The sequence below is a fragment of the Pseudorasbora parva genome, chromosome 2 (genome assembly GCF_024679245.1).
Source record: "Pseudorasbora parva isolate DD20220531a chromosome 2, ASM2467924v1, whole genome shotgun sequence".
Classification (NCBI taxonomy): domain Eukaryota; kingdom Metazoa; phylum Chordata; class Actinopteri; order Cypriniformes; family Gobionidae; genus Pseudorasbora; species Pseudorasbora parva.
Window position 1 is genome coordinate 1671325 of NC_090173.1, and position 16084 is coordinate 1687408.

The following is a 16084-nucleotide window of genomic DNA, read 5'->3' on the forward strand; positions in this document are numbered from 1 at the left end:
AAGAACAGTGAACACAAATGGGTAATGGGTAAAGAAACGAAGAGCCACACACCTGTATATTAAGCTTTTTATTTTAGGTACAACTTGATTTTGATGCAAATTTATTCTAAAAAAATTGATCTCAGAATAATTTTATGGATATTGATATATTTATTCTAAAACATAAAAAGGATATTGGATGATTTTTTTTTTTTGCAGTTTTCAGTAAACGACAGGCTTTTCTTGCGATTTTGCTGCTAGTCATGTGTGCATTTACTTTTCATACATGAGAAACACGTTTATTATTATTTTACAGTCTACGGTTAATTCCTGGACACGAGTAGTTGCCGTGGTAACGGACAACAACAATAACACCACACACACACAGCCGAGCACACAACCATTAAAAAGAGATCACATAAGGTGTGTGATCTGTTTTTAGCGGTTGTGTGCTCGGCTGTGTGTGTGTTGTCTCATCAAATGGTTCCGCTGATTTTTTGTATTAGTACAGCATTTCACCTCAGCTTTAAAAAAGGCGACAACGCACCGGAAGCTGCCATTTAAACACTGAGTGGATAAAAGATGAGTGCCTCTTGCTTCTTTGTAAGAAATGGGTGACATCTAGTGGAGAAGACTAGTAATTAGATTTACGTTAATCTTATGTTCAATGTTAGCGGAAATATATATGGAAAAAATTTGATTCGTGGCCTTTGAGAATCGATTCTGAATCGACCAGATTTTAAAATCCGATTAATCGAAAAAATATTTTTTTTGCCCAGCCCTTATTCTAATTATATGAACAACTTTGTAGCCTACACATTTGTTTCTTAGTTGTAGTATTAGTTCTTACTTTGCTAAATATATATATATATTTCTGACGCGATTATGGCATAGTTTCTGCTGCAATTAGGCTAATAAAGTAATGAATAAAAACACACACAATGCTTGATCAAGAGCCCGCGGGTCGGTTCAGGCTCGGGGGGGAATCTAAACTCTAGTGTGTGTGTGAGAGAGACAGTGTGTGTGTGTGTGTGTGTGTGTGTGAGTGAGAGTACTGGCTGTTGTGTGTGTGTGTGTGTGTGTGTGTGTGTGTGTGTGTGTGTGTGTGTATTGACTGTTGAGTGTGTGTGTGTGTGTGTACTCACTGTTGTTGTTTGTCAAACGTGTGTGTCTCTCTGAGTTGTGTGGTTTTCTCCAGCTCTTCTCTGTGTGCTTTCTGTAACGCCTCCATCACTAACACACACACACACACACACACACACAGCATTACCAAGGATGTCATCAAACAGAAAACAACGTTGTTGATTATATCTAAGAAGCAATATAGTTTGCGCTCCGCCTGTGCACTGTGCTGCAGAGCATCATGGGTAATGATGCGGTCACGTGTGGGATTAATGGGAGCGCACCTCGAGCCGTGGCGTCGCTCTCGTCCCTCAGCAGTTGTTCTCTCTCTCTCTCCAGAGTGATGATCTGCTGTGTGTGTCGCCGCTCCATCTGCTCCAGCTGCTCTCTGTGCACGCGCTCCATCTGCTGAAGCCCTGCCCCACAGCACGATGACTCCGCCCCACAGCGCACTGGCTCCGCCCACCCCTCCCGCCCTCCCTGCCCCGCCCTCAGAGCCGCCAGCTGCTGCCTCAGAGACGCCACCTACAGGACACACACACACACACACAGAGGTAAAGCCTTCTGCAGGAAGCGTCATGCACACACACACACACACACACAAGAAGCTTAGAGCTCGACATTAAGCATGTTTGGTCATTAACTTGTCCGGATAAAAGTAACATGTTGTGATATTTGACCTTTTATGGAGGAAAATAATCAGTGTTATTAAATATAGGCTATGCTTCAGGGTTCGCATTATATTCTTAAATTTGATCTATACATTACATTTAAATAAGACACACTTTAGGGCTGGGACTAGTCTAATTAAACACTTTACACTGAAAAAATACAACTGCATTAGAAACTGTTAAGAGATTGTGATTTGTGAATAAACATAAGAAATGTTAAAAAGTATGTTTAAACATGAAATTAAACCACCAGTAGGGGAGTCTTAATGAGTTATTGAGTCGATTCATCCAAACGATTCATTCAAACACTGAATCATTCAGTAACACACACAGTTGCTGTGAGACGCGTTTTGTTCTGCTGTGATATTTCCGCTGCCGAAAATTGAACAAAAACAGTCAATAAGCGCGTTTCCATTACCCTTCAAATTGCGCAAATTGAAATTGCGAATTGAAAATACGCCCAATGGAAACGCGGCAATTTCGCAAAAACTCCCATATATCGCAAAAAATTTTTACGCTCTCATGAGGTGGTTTTTCAGGCGATTCGAAAAAGGACATTTTCGCAAAACTGCAATGGAAACGTTTTTTTCGCATTTACATGTCACCTGTTGCGGTGACGCATTGCTGCAACATAGGGCCTATATATTATATTTTCCACTCAATTGTGTCGTAATAACAAGATAATGTAGTTAAAAGGACATATATTTTCTCCTAATAAGGACTACAGGCTATATATTCTGTAATTAAGACATATATTTAAGAAATGTATTAAAGCAGAAAGAGTCAGCCTGTATTTTCAGCCTTACTCAAAGGCAGAGGAAACAGGCCAGATACGCACGTCAATCCATTCCAGACGATCTTAGTTTGCTTCTTATCTAATAAACAGGCAATTAATTGATGAAACATCGATCAAAATAAAAATACAATTTATACAAAACTAAATGTATTTTTTAAGAAAGACTTTCTAGAAAATAAAACTCGAAGTGATCAAAATCATGTGACTCCCCATCTCAAACATATTGTGATTCTTACTCATGCTGCTCACTTTTCATAACCAACATATACATTAAAATAATAATATAACAGGCTAATGTTTAGGCCTAAACGCAGCCTATTTAGTTTCGTAGTTAGGCTGTTTTCTTTAACCCACGGCCGATTAAAGCGCAGACGTTCTCAGTTTTCCTTCTTCCTTTAAGAGAGATGAAACAATTCACAATACTCTTGTCATTTTTAGCTCTACAGATGAGTTCAAGACATAATTATATACTATAAACTGTCTATTTTTATTTGTGGACTCGGGGAACTAATTATTTTGCATGCACTCACTCCAAACGCGGTCTCCATTTCAAAAAAATTATTTTGTTTATTAAATGCCAATTTTTTCTTTTCCAAAGCATTTCTAAATTCAGTTCAAATGCCCAACAAACCAAATATCTAGCCAAAATAACGAAAGTGGTGAAAATAAAAATAAAACATTTGAGTTAACATGCAAATTCAAACATTTCGCTCTTCTCTATATGCGTCAACCTGGCGCGCTTAAAAGGCGATCATTCTTTACAGATGACGGTTCGGTTTGGCGAGAAGACGAGATGGAGTTCTTTATTAAACTCATAAAAGACAATATAGGATTACAGTAATACTAGATTCTAAACACAGAAATGCTACATTATCATGAAGACCTTGAAGCAGATCTGACACACACACACACACACACACACACACACACACACACACACACACACACACACACACACACACACACACACACACACACACACACCTCATATCCGTGCCACTTAAGTAACCTAAGGGGCTTTCCTTGCCATTAATGCTTGGATAACACATATGTCTCCTTCCAATAAAAATAATGGCTAGTGTGATGGATGGGATGTACAAACCCACCAAGTGCCATCATTTTGGACTGACCTATCGCGAGAGGAAAGTAATATGTTTTAGTCGCATAACTGCAGCTATGGAAACGCTGTCATTTCGCAACAGTTTTTTATCGACATTTAAGAAATATCGCAAAAGTTTTTCGCAAATCTGCAATGGAAACGCAGCTAATGTTGCATTTAAAATGTAAGCGACTCGGTGTTAATTGTCTAATGAGCGGTCATATGAAATCAGTGTCATTATCTTTCGTTATGGTCTTCGGTAAAACAGACTCTTGGTCATGTGATGTTGTTTAACGCTATCATATGTTATAAACGCATAAACCAGTCCCTCCAGGATTTCAATCAATATGACTGAATTTGTGGAGGTAATTTCCGGAAATTTGCGGAAAATATTGCGAGGTTTTTTAAAAAATAATTCAGATAGCACATTTACCATATTATGTGTTATGTTAGATGCACAATAGTCATACACAACAATAGAACAAACAAAATGCACAAATCTTGTTTATTTTGGTATCTTACACAAAAAGGCCAGTGGTGTACTATGAGCTTTAATAACATGATCGATGAGGACAAATAACTACAATGATAAATAAATACAAAAATGCTTTTTTAAGTCATTTTTTTATCGTTTAAATCAGGCTACTGTTATTTTATTTTGTTCAGTGGTTGTTATTTGATAGGTAGCCTAGGTTGCTTTCCGTGTATTACTGTATTGCCTACAGTAATACACGGACCCAATAGCCTATACTGACACACTTCCCAAACCTATTCACTCAAGACACTGCCAAGACGGACATTGAGACATAATCATGGGTGTGTTTGATTATGATCGTTCAAGGGCATAAGCCTATAGAACAGATCTGTATACTCGCGAGCACTGACAGCCAGCAAACAATCCTCCACCAGTCTGACATCGGTCCGTGTGTCAGGAGCGAATTGAGTTCGCGGTATACAGCGCTTTTATTAACTATTTTTTAGTGTTATCGGGCATATCATACTTTTATTTGGTCACTCATCCATCTAGAGTAATCAGTTCGTCCGGTCCTGGCACTCAGGCCTATGCGAGACGAGATGGCAGACGAGAAAGATTGACTTTCGCTTTTACAAAGACACACTGTGCAAGCTCCCCAACGTCTGTAATCCTCATGAAAACAATGGATTTAAGCTTTAAATAAATTACAGATGGTTCAGTTAGATATTTTTATTTTTTTGTTTGTTATTGAAAATACATTTTTTGTGATTATTTTGCGTTGAAATGGCAAATTATGCAGGATTGCAAAAAAATGCGACATGTTTCTGATTTTGCATTGCATTCAGTGATCGCGGAATCGCGGAAAACTGGAGGGACTGAATAAACGTCGCATGTTGAATGTTTAGCTCAGTTTATCAGTGTCTGAGGTGTTGTGATTTCTCCTCGAGACGCTGCGGAGCGTCAACAGTCAGCAGCGTATTCTCCTTACAATAAAAAAAAAGACAAGATGATCGCGGAAGATTTGGTTTCAAAGTGAAATGCCAACAAAAGTAAAAGTGAAGTGTGTCATCATGTGTTGTTTTTGTTCTGGTCCGTTTCAGGGCTGGAGATTAAGGTTTGTTGGGATAATTAATGAATAATATATAACGTATAATGAACTGACGGTTGTGCTGTTGACCATCGCGCAGCCTCTCGAGGAGAAATGGAAACAAACCAACGCCGCTCGTACAGAGTAACACACTGCTGTAAATATTCAAAATGGGAAGGTTTTTATATTTGATAACGTATAATACAGTTAAAAAAACATCACATGACACGACCAAGAGTGTGTTTTCCTGAATACCATCACGACTGAATGTGACACTGATTTCATGACAGATCCATAAACAATCAATGAAAATTAAAATGAGTCACTTACATTTCAGAGGCAATATAAACTGCTTTTGTTCTGTTACAGCAGCGAACATATTCCCAAGATCAGATCATATTTCCACATCAGAACCACAGCGCATCTCACAGCAATAGTGTGTTACTGAATGATTCAGCGTTTGAATGAATGGGTTGAATCAAAGATTCAGTGACCTGTTCGTAAACGACTGCCTCATTCATGAACGAATCAGACGTTTGAACGAACCGACTCAATGACTCACTCATTAAGACCTGCCGCCACCTACTGGTGGTTTAGTTTCATGTTTAAACATTCATTTAAAATCAAGCACTTTTTTACTGTTACTGAAGTAGGGTTGTCGTTGTAGTACTTCTACTTTTACTGCAGTACTGAGATTCAGTCCTTCCTCCACCACTGGACACATTTTACGTTTGATCTCTTTGTAACTTTATGATGTTGTGGATCGTGTGTAGGCTAATTTTATTGTCGTACTTGAAAAGTTTCAGATTGATCCTCGTGTTTATTTATTTGATCTATCTCGGACCTTATTCTATTTAATGCTGTGAATCGTTTGTAACTTCATTGCAGTTTAATTGAATGTACTGTCGTTCTAATTTCCATGACCGCTGTGTTATGATGATGATGATGATGATGACGCTAGCTCCACAGTCAATGAAACTTACTTGATGTTATTGTCATTTGTGTTCTGGTTATTTGCGCACAATTAAACATGAGTCTTTATTTGGCGATAAAACAAAGCTTTGTTGTTGTTGTTGTTTTTATAGTGGGTATTGGGGGTGCGCCAACCCGTTCGGGACACCCGAACCCGCGCAGGGGAAAAACGTTTAAACGTTTGGGAGCCGCTGCTGTAATTTTTTGTTATTGCCATTTTAATCCGCTTGTCCAGTCGGGTTAGTAAAGTTCACTTCCCCTTCAAAAAATACACTTGACCCAGACAAGCGTTAATGCCAAGCCCTAAAGAGTCACGCACACACACACACACACACAGAGAGAGAGTCTCTCCGTGTTCTATTCAGTTCTCATAAGCCAATCATGAGAGCGGATAGACATTATTCACGCACTACCTCCCTCTCCAGAGCCTGATTGGCTGACAGGCCCGACCGCGAGCCCATTGGTGGGAGTGACCTCATCTCTTTGAGTGGCAGCCGCTCAAACTCCGCCCACTTCCGCTCGATCTCCTCCTCGATTCGCTTCTGCTCCGACTGGCCCGGCCCCTTTCGCGACAGCACCGCCTCCCATTGGTCGTCCCGCCGCCGCTCCTCCTGCCACTGGCTGTGCTCTCTCACCTGCCCCTCGCCCGACTCTCTCTGATTGGCCGAGACCGGGGTAGAAGGCGTGGCCACGGGTGACAGCTCAACGTAGTCAAATTTGCTGAGGGCAGGGTTTGGGGTGGTGGCGGAGGCCTCTGATTGGCTGCGCAGACGGAGGGACGAATGACGAGCGTTTTCTTTATCACTGCTGAGGTTCGGCAGCCTGAGGAGGAAACACACATCCACAGCGTGAGTGAGTGTGTGTGTGTGTGAGACTGACTGTGTATGTGTGTGTGTGAGTGAGACTGACGGTGTGTGAGTGAGTGTGTAAGACTGACTGTGTGTGTGTGTGTGCGAATGTGTGTGTGTGCGAGTGTCTGACGGAGTGTGTGTGTGTGTGTGTGTATGTGAGTGAGTGAGATTGACAGTGTGTGAGTGAGCGTGTAAGACTGACTGTGTGTGTGTGTGTGTGTGTGTGTGTGTGTGTGTGTGTGTGTGTGTGTGCGCGAGTGTCTGACGGAGTGTGTGGGTGTGTGTGAGTGTGTGTGTGTGTGTGTGTTTGACTGACTGTGTGAGGTCTGGAGAGCTGCTGGGCTGCACGTTCTTCCTCAGGACCTCGATCCAGTTCCTCCGGATCCCTGCCGTCATGGCCGAGAGTGTGACTGCGGCGTCTCTGGTCTGCACACACACACACACCCGTGAGCAGCAGGAATGCGGCAGGTTCAGACAGGATCACACACGCGTCTCGACTGACCTGGATCTGGAAGCCGTAGTTCTTCTCCACCTCGAACTCACACACCTTCACACACGCCTTCAGATCGATCTCTCCATCCATCTCGTCCCTCTGCGCAGACGACACACACTCTTTATATCTGTATGTGTGTTAGGGTGTCTGTGTGTGTGTGTGTGTGTTTGTGTTAGGGTGTGTTTCTCACCTCCTCCGCCGCAGAGTCTCTGTAGTACTTCAGCCCAGCATCCGTCAGCACAAACCAATGTTTCCTCCACTAACCACACACACACACACACACACACACACACGGTCAGTTAGTTGTGATGAAACACACACACACACACACACACACAATGACAGACAGACGCGTCTCACCTCTCCACTCTCGTCCAGTTTAGACATCCATCCCTTCTTAAAGTTCAGCAGGTCAGGCTACAGACAGACAGACAGACGGGTTTAATGTCACACACACACACACACACACACACACACACACACACACACACACACACACTATCTGTGTGTAAGTGTGTAAGGAACTAACACAGGAAATGATGGGGAAACTGCTGGTCAATAATTACTAAAGAAAAACTGAACTAATTCACTGAGAGTCTGTGACTCAATGAATCAGCGAATCAATGAACCAGCGAATTAGTGACTCAGCGAATCAATGAATCAATGAACCAGGGAATTAATGAACCAGGGAACCAGTGGATCAGGGAACCAATGAACCAGGGAACCAATGAACCAGGGAATCAGTGGATCAGTGAATCAATGAACCAGCAAATTAGTGACTCAGCGAATCAGTGAATCAATGGACCAGGGAATCAATGAACCAGGGAACCAATGGACCAGGGAACCAATGGACCAGGGAACCAATGGACCAGGGAACCAGTGGATCAGCGAACCAGGGAACCAATGAACCAGGGAACCAATGAACCAGGGAACCAATAAACCAGGGAACCAATAAACCAGGGAACCAATAAACCAGGGAATCAGTGGATCAGGGAACCAATGAACCAGGGAACCAATGAACCAGGGAACCAATGAACCAGGGAACCAATGAACCAGGGAACCAATGAACCAGGGAATCAATGAACCAGGGAATCAATGAACCAGGGAATCAATGAACCATGGAACCAGTGGATCAGTGAATCAATGAACCAGGGAACCAATGAACCAGGGATCCAATGAACCAGGGAATCAGTGGATCAGTGAATCAATGAACCTGGGAACCAATGGACCAGGGATCCAATGAACCAGGGATCCAATGAACCAGGGAACCAATGAACCAGGGATCCAATGAACCAGGGAATCAGTGGATCAGTGAATCAATGAACCTGGGAACCAATGCACCAGGGAACCAATGGACCAGGGAACCAATGGACCAGGGAATCAGTGGATCAGCGAACCAGGGAACCAATGAACCAGGGAACCAATGAACCAGGGAACCAATGAACCAATGAACAAGGGAATCAGTGGATCAGCGAACCAGGGAATCAGTGGATCAGGGAACCAATGAACCAGGGAACCAATGAACCAGGGAACCAATGAACCAGGGAACCAATGAACCAGGGAACCAATGAACCAGGGAACCAATGAACCAGGGAACCAATGAACCAGGGAACCAATGAACCAGGGAACCAATGAACCAGGGAACCAATGAACCAGGGAACCAGTGGATCAGTGAATCAATGAACCAGGGAATCAGTGGAACAGTGAATCAATGAACCAGGGAATCAGTGGAACAGTGAATCAATGAACCAGGGAATCAATGAACCAGTGGATCAGTGAATCAATGAACCAGGGAACCAATGAACCAGGGAATCAGTGGATCAGTGAATCAGGGAATCAATGAACCAGGGAACCAGGGAATCAGTGGATCAGTGGATCAATGAACCAGGGAACCAATGAACCAGGGAATCAATGAATGAGCGAATCAATGAATGAGCGAATCAATGAATGAGCGAATCAATCAATCAATATCAAATGATATACTCGCTGGTCCAGAACAGCAGAATCCAGTTTCTATGATGGATTAAACTGTGACAGAAAAAAACATACATAGTGTATATCTAAGTAATACAGTTAGAATTATTAAAAATGTCTCATTTTAACAGTAAACGTCTGTGACTTTTTTTGCCAAAAATTAAATAGGAATTGTTATAATTGTTTAATTTGCATATGATTACAATTTAAAAGATCTAATATATTAGATTAGACGTGCTTTTAGATGATTGAAAACAAAGAATTTAGGACAAATACTGACTATTGAATATTTGCCTACATCTGAAAAGATTTAATATATTTGTAAATAAATCATAAATCCATGAATCCTAAAAACATAGTGTAAAACAGTTTAATAAATTAATAAGTTTGTTAAAGTTTAATGAAGTCGGCCGATTAGATGTGCCCTTTGACTATTACACATATGATTATAGAATTAAACAGAATCCCGAAACATTAAAACACAGATTTGGGGAAATACAGCAAAACTGAAGGATTTGTTTCTTCACTTGTGGTCGTATTTTTAATCAAACTGATGTTCAATTGTATAATATTAATACTCCAGGCATGATTTTAGATTACTAATATTTCACCAATACACCAGAGTTCAGAAAATGGGGGAGAAAAATAAAATAAAACACAGTTTGGTGGAAATAAAGCGGATTTCACAGACAAATGAACATTAGAAACTAATCTGATCAAATATTCCACATGTTGCACAATGAGCGTGATCACGTGACACACACACACACACACACACACACACACTATTGAGGGTGAAAGCTGAAGTAAACTCTAATCAACGCACTTATAATATCAGACTTTAGCAGAGTTTGTGTGTTTTTACATAAACATTAAGCCAGCAGAAATCAGCCTCAGTACTGCGCATGCGCGGCGTGCGGGTGTGTCGCTCGCGCGCGCACAAACACACACACACATTAAAAAAACAAGTTGTGTTTGCTCACGTATACCACACACACACACACACACACAAAGTGTGCAAACACAACACACAACACTCCAACACAAACACTAAGTATAGTTTGAATGGACTAACACACACTGGCGTCGTGTTTACACGCAGAGCGACAGTTATTAAAGTGAAACTCACCGTCATGATGATCCGATCCGGCCGCCGCCGCCGCAGCACACACACACACACACACACACACACACACACACACACTGATTAAACTCGCCGCATCGGTCAGGGGTGTGTAAAGCTGGCGATCATCGCTAGATATTGAAGAGTTTAATCATCAGATATAACTTTAGACGGAGCTCGCGCTGCTAACATCGGCGTTACCGGGGCGGGTCCCGAGAACAGTTCCGCGAGAGCGAGCGGCCAATCACAACCGCCCACCGACGCGCAACAACCAATCAGGACCGCCCAGCGCACCACCACAACCAATCAGCAGCGCGCAAACAACACCCTCACAGGAAACCTGCCGTGGCTTTCACACATTCACCATAACTCGCCCAACTCCAGCACAACTAAAAGCTGACAACTTACTTATAACACAAATAAGCGGAAAATATCAAGATTAATAGTTTAAATCAAACATTAAAAACACACGAACGTTAAAGTGGAGTACACCCATCACTATACTACAATTAACCTAACATTACTTGTTTTTGAACCATAGTAAAGATAGCCTAGTAAATACTATAGTATATTAAAATTACTAACTTACACTGTAAAAAAAGGCAAATTTTGAACTTTTGCAGTACAACCAACTTGGATGTTTAAGTTATTTCAACTTAAATGATGTTAACAAGACTTTAAAAAAATGAGTTACATCTTGTATAACTAATCAAAACAAGTTTAACATTTCTTAACTTATTTTGATGAGTTAAAACAATGAAAAAAATTTTTTGTCATAACTTATTGAATATATAATTTTTTACAGTGTAAAGATACCCTAGTAAATACTATAGTATATTATAGTAAAATTACTAGAGTAGATTTCCCAGCTTACAATTTTAGGTTATAAGAACGTTTCCCTAACGTTCCCATTAAGTTATAAAAACGTTTTCTGAATGTTCTAGGAACGTTGAAATGTCCAGTTTGTGGAACGTTGTATTAACGTTCTCATTAGGTTCTAAGTGTGTGTGTGTGTGAGGGCCATGCCTGTTGTTGCGTTGACTCTTCATCGGTCTGTTCCACGCTGCAGGAGAAGTACACCGAGGGTCTGTGTGCTTTCTGCAGAGCAAACACACACTGCGGATTAGATGACCCTGGGGTTTCCCCATCAGGCCGACTGGAGCTGAGACTGTACCTGCTTCTGTCCTGATGCTCTGGACGGCTGAGTCTGCTCCGGGGCCGGACTGCTCGCTCTCTGACCAACACAGCGTTAAAACATGAGACAACAGACACACGTTTGTGTGTGTGTGTGTGTGTGTGTGTGTGTGTGTGTGTAAACAGCGTGTGTGTTTGGTTATTGATGCCTTGTAGGATAAGACACTCAGACCTCCAATCTTTAAAGGATCAGTTCACTTTTAAATAAACTTTTGCTGATAGAAACAAAATCAAAATGAAGATAGTTTTTGCTTAAAACAGGCAAAATGATCTGCCAATGGGGTGAGAAGAATAATCTTATTTCTGATGGAAATCTTGTTTCTTGTTTTCATCCCAATCAGAAATCAGATTATTTTTCTCACCCCATTGGCAGATCATTTAGCCTGTTTTAAGCAAAAACTCTCTTCATTTAGATTTTTTCCCCCCAGAAAACAAGAAAAATTATCTTATGTAATTTTACTGGTAAATCTGGTACTGGTTTACATCTGGTAAATGGATATTGATTTAAGAATATCTAGATATTTGGACTGAAATCAAGAAAAAAAAACTAAATAAGAAGAGCGTTTATTGCAGTGTATAATGGACTTCAATGGGCCCCAAACGGCTCAAGGTCCAGATGACAGTTTCAGTGCAGCTTCAGAGGGCTTTAAACGACACCAGACGATGAATAAGGGTCTTATCTAGCCAAATGATCAGGCGTTTAAACACAAAATAAAAGAGTTTAAGCTTTATAAGCACAAATGCTGGCCTTGCTCTGTTCTGTGACGCGTATGTGTGACGTCAAATGCAATAACGTTGAAAAGACTACGCTTGACGTAGGCGGAGTCAGTGTTTACAAGTGTGCGTAAAAACGTTTTAAATGATAAACTGACACAAAGACATCTGAACATGTGTGTATGGTCCTCTTTCCTCTCATTTGTAAACACTGACTCGGTACTTCCACGTAGGGCAAGCGTGACCTTTTCAACGTAATTGTGCTTCACAGAACCGAGCAAGGCCAGCATTTGTGCTTATAAAAACATCTAAAGAACCCTTTTATTTTGTTGTTTAAACGCCCGATCATTTGGCTAGATAAGACCCTTATTCATAGTCTGCTGTCGTTTAAAGCCCTCTGAAGCTCCACATAAACTGTCATCTGGACCTTGAGCCGTTTGAGGCCCATTGAAGTCCATTATATGGAGAAAAATCCTGGAATGTTTTCATCAAAAACCTTAATTTCTTTTCAACTGAAGAAAGAAAGTCATGGACATCTTGGATGACATGGGGGGGAGGAAATTATCAGCAAAAGTTTATTTTAAAGTGAACTAATCCTTTAACCATTGGAAAGTGCAAGGCTGGGTGGTGCATGAATCCAGTCTAAGGACATATAATATAATTTCCAATAACACAAACTTTAACTAAACTTTTTCAGTTTTCTCCCTGTGTGTACTTCCGGTGTTAAAACGCTGGTGCAATTGTGCTGTCTCACTGAACGTCTCCATCCGATCCATATCCTTCTCGACATCTGATACAGTGAATCTCTACTTTCTTCATCATTTTGTGGTGTCAGTCCTCGGTATGGTCAGGTATAATGACATTGGTTTTTGTCATGGCAACGCGAAACCACATGTGTAGGCCAAAATCCCTGTTTGCTATAGTCAACAATCTCACTAATCCTCCACATGTTATTTCTGGCTCTGAGGTGCTTTACCTTTCAGTCAAATTGAAGTCAATCACTACATCTGTTTAAAAAAAACACCCCTTATACAACTGACTCAAATGTGTTCACTCGATGTCAGCTGACTTGGCTTTGCTTAATCTCTGCTACCATAAGTGATCTAATTGTGATGTCTAACTCTATATCCTGCCAGCTCCACCCTACTCCAACTGTTTGGCTTAAGATGTGTTTTTGTGAGCTTAGTTAAACTCTAGTAAAGTTAAACTTAGTTAAACTCTTAGTTAAACTCTTAGTTAAACTCTAGTAAATCTGCTATTGTTTCAGGAGAATTAAAACTGGCTGCCATCACCCCCCATTCTTAAGAAACCGGGCCTTGACCATAATTATAGGCCAATCTCAAATTTACCATTCCTAAGTAAAATCTTTGAAAAGGTTGTGGCTTCACAATTGAGATCACACTTAAATGCCTTTTTGAACTTTTTCAGTCAGGATTTCGATCATCACAGACACCAGACAAGGGTATGAATAGTTCTGATCTATGGTGGAAATGGGCAGGATTCACACCATGGCATTTAGAAACATGTTTACATGTTTCTAACAGTGTGTTTACCTGTGTGTGTAAAGAGCTGGAGGAGTGAGCCCTTGATAGTGTGCCGCTGTCTCGTTCATCCTCTAGGTCTTCCCACTCCGAGTGAGGAGCTTTGCTCTGGGAGTGACTGTAAAACATACAAACACAGATTCAGCTTACCATGTGTGACCCTTATCTGAAAATATCACTAACACTCATAAGAAATCTGATTCACAGCATTCTTGGTATAAAGATGTTCTGTCCACCTGGCCGGTTTGTAGCGGGACAGTTCTCGTTTCTGATGGCTCTCTATCTTCCCCAGGTGGCTCGAACCCTCCCTCTGGAGGACCTTTTTAACCTTGGGAAGGTCAGCCATCATGGCATATTCTTCCCGGTTGAGACCCGATGACCCAGCAGAAAGATGGCTTGACTCAGAGTCCATGGAGCTCTGGGAAGACGTGTGCCTTTGGACTGGAGGGGAGGGGCTTCTGTGTCGGCTCGCTGCTCGACGGTTGTTGGGCGTGGAGATTTGCACCTCTTGGCTCGGCCTCATGCTGCTCCTCTTGCTTCCGTCTTGTGGCGTTCCCCAGGCGACAGGGACAGATTTTGGAAATGAGCTGAGTTGTTTCTTCTCACTGCCTTGTCGTGATGGGGAAGGGTTACGTGAGACGGATTGGCTGTTGAGGGAGTGGGTGGAGCCTCTCCAGCGGCCTGATGGAGGGTTTGAATCGTGCTGTGATTGGTTGTCATAAGAGCTGGAGCCAGTTCTGTCACTCTTTGTGTTCCTGAGAGGGATGTGGTCTGCAATGTCACGCCTCAGTGAAGACACAGAGGGGCTCTTTCCACTCGATGACTTGTGGGGAAGAGATTGGCTAGTGGTGTCATTTGCCCACCTTAAGGGCGAGGGACTACGGCTCTTGGTGCCACGGTTTGATGAGGACTGGCTTGTTTCGGATTTACGAAGCGATGATGAGCCAGGGTTTTGGAGTGGACCTCTACTTGGGGAAGAGTGTCGGCTGTCTCGGTTGTAGCTGTGTAGGGACCTCTTTGGTTCTGGTTTCCTCACTGTGGTTTGGCTTTGCGTTTCATAACTTTTCCTAGATGGGGATGGGCTGTTTCTTTCATGACTCCGCCCATTAGATATAGATCTTCTGTCCGATTGGCTGGGCGCTCCATAGCCCTTCCTGACTGGAGACGCACTGCGTCGACCCTCTCGAATCTCTCCCATCGGGGACTGGCTTCTTGAATCATAGTCCTCAAAGCGGCCCTTTGAGGACGACGCGGAGGAGGTAAACTGTCTTTCATGTTTTACTCCTTCCATCTTGTCGGTGTTCCTAAGAACAGGAGCATCATAACTCCGTCTGGAAGGGGACTGGCTTCTTGAATCAAAGCGGCTCACTGAAGAGGGGGGAATCTGTCTGTCATGACTGTGTTCAAATGAAAGGCTTTTTGTTTCAGGTTTCCTAACAGCAGGAGCATCATAACTCCGTCTGGAATGGGATTGACTTCTTGAATCAAAGCGGCCCACTGAAGGGGGGGGACTCTGTCTGTCATGGCCGCGGTCATACAAAGTGCTTTTTGTCTCAGCTTTCCTAAGAACAGGAGCATCATAACTCCGTCTGGAAGGGGACTGGCTTCTTGAATCATAGCGGCTCACTGAAGGGGGGGGACTCTGTCTGTCATGGCCTCGGTCATACAAAGGGCTTTTCGTTTCGGTTTTCCTAAGAACAGGAGCATCATAACTCCGCCTGGAAGGGGACTGGCTTCTTGAATTAAAGCGGCCGACTGAAGGGGGGGGACTCTTTCTGCCCTGGCCGCGTTCAAATGAAAGGCTTTTCGTTTCGGGTTTCCTAACAGCAGGAGCATCATAACTCCGTCTGGAAGGGGAAAAGCTTCCACGGATGTTTGTAGACCCAACAGAGGAGCTGTTGGTATCGGGTTTCTGCAAAGAGCCTCTCACATCCATGTAGGACTTACTGACATTACCAACGATGCCTGCGGTGCTCGCAAACGATCTGAGGTT

At 42.4% G+C, this 16084-nt stretch overlaps 2 protein-coding genes across 3 annotated transcripts in view; one reads left to right on the plus strand and one right to left on the minus strand.

Annotated features, from left to right (window-relative positions):
• Nucleotides 1-10879, minus strand: part of triobpb (TRIO and F-actin binding protein b) — a 15729-nt gene extending 4850 nt beyond the window's left edge. Inside the window, exons 1-8 of one of the 2 annotated variants that reach the window (XM_067454182.1) lie at nucleotides 10649-10879; nucleotides 7906-7962; nucleotides 7736-7804; nucleotides 7555-7644; nucleotides 7369-7478; nucleotides 6615-7023; nucleotides 1386-1626; nucleotides 1125-1212 (exon numbers count right to left, since the gene is read on the minus strand). In XM_067454182.1, the coding sequence (XP_067310283.1) occupies nucleotides 1125-1212; nucleotides 1386-1626; nucleotides 6615-7023; nucleotides 7369-7478; nucleotides 7555-7644; nucleotides 7736-7804; nucleotides 7906-7962; nucleotides 10649-10654 (1070 nt within the window). In that variant the 5' untranslated portion in view covers nucleotides 10655-10879. Of the gene's footprint in view, nucleotides 1-1124; nucleotides 1213-1385; nucleotides 1627-6611; nucleotides 7024-7368; nucleotides 7479-7554; nucleotides 7645-7735; nucleotides 7805-7905; nucleotides 7963-10648 lie in introns of both variants that reach the window. The other variant, XM_067454173.1, reaches the window with a different exon arrangement.
• Nucleotides 10880-13338: 2459 nt separating this feature from the next.
• LOC137090224 (uncharacterized) overlaps nucleotides 13339-16084 on the plus strand; it is a 258833-nt gene continuing 256087 nt past the window's right edge. Inside the window, exon 1 of the mRNA XM_067454077.1 lies at nucleotides 13339-13342. The gene's annotated coding sequence lies outside the window, so the exon portion shown is untranslated. The remainder of the gene's footprint in view (nucleotides 13343-16084) is intronic.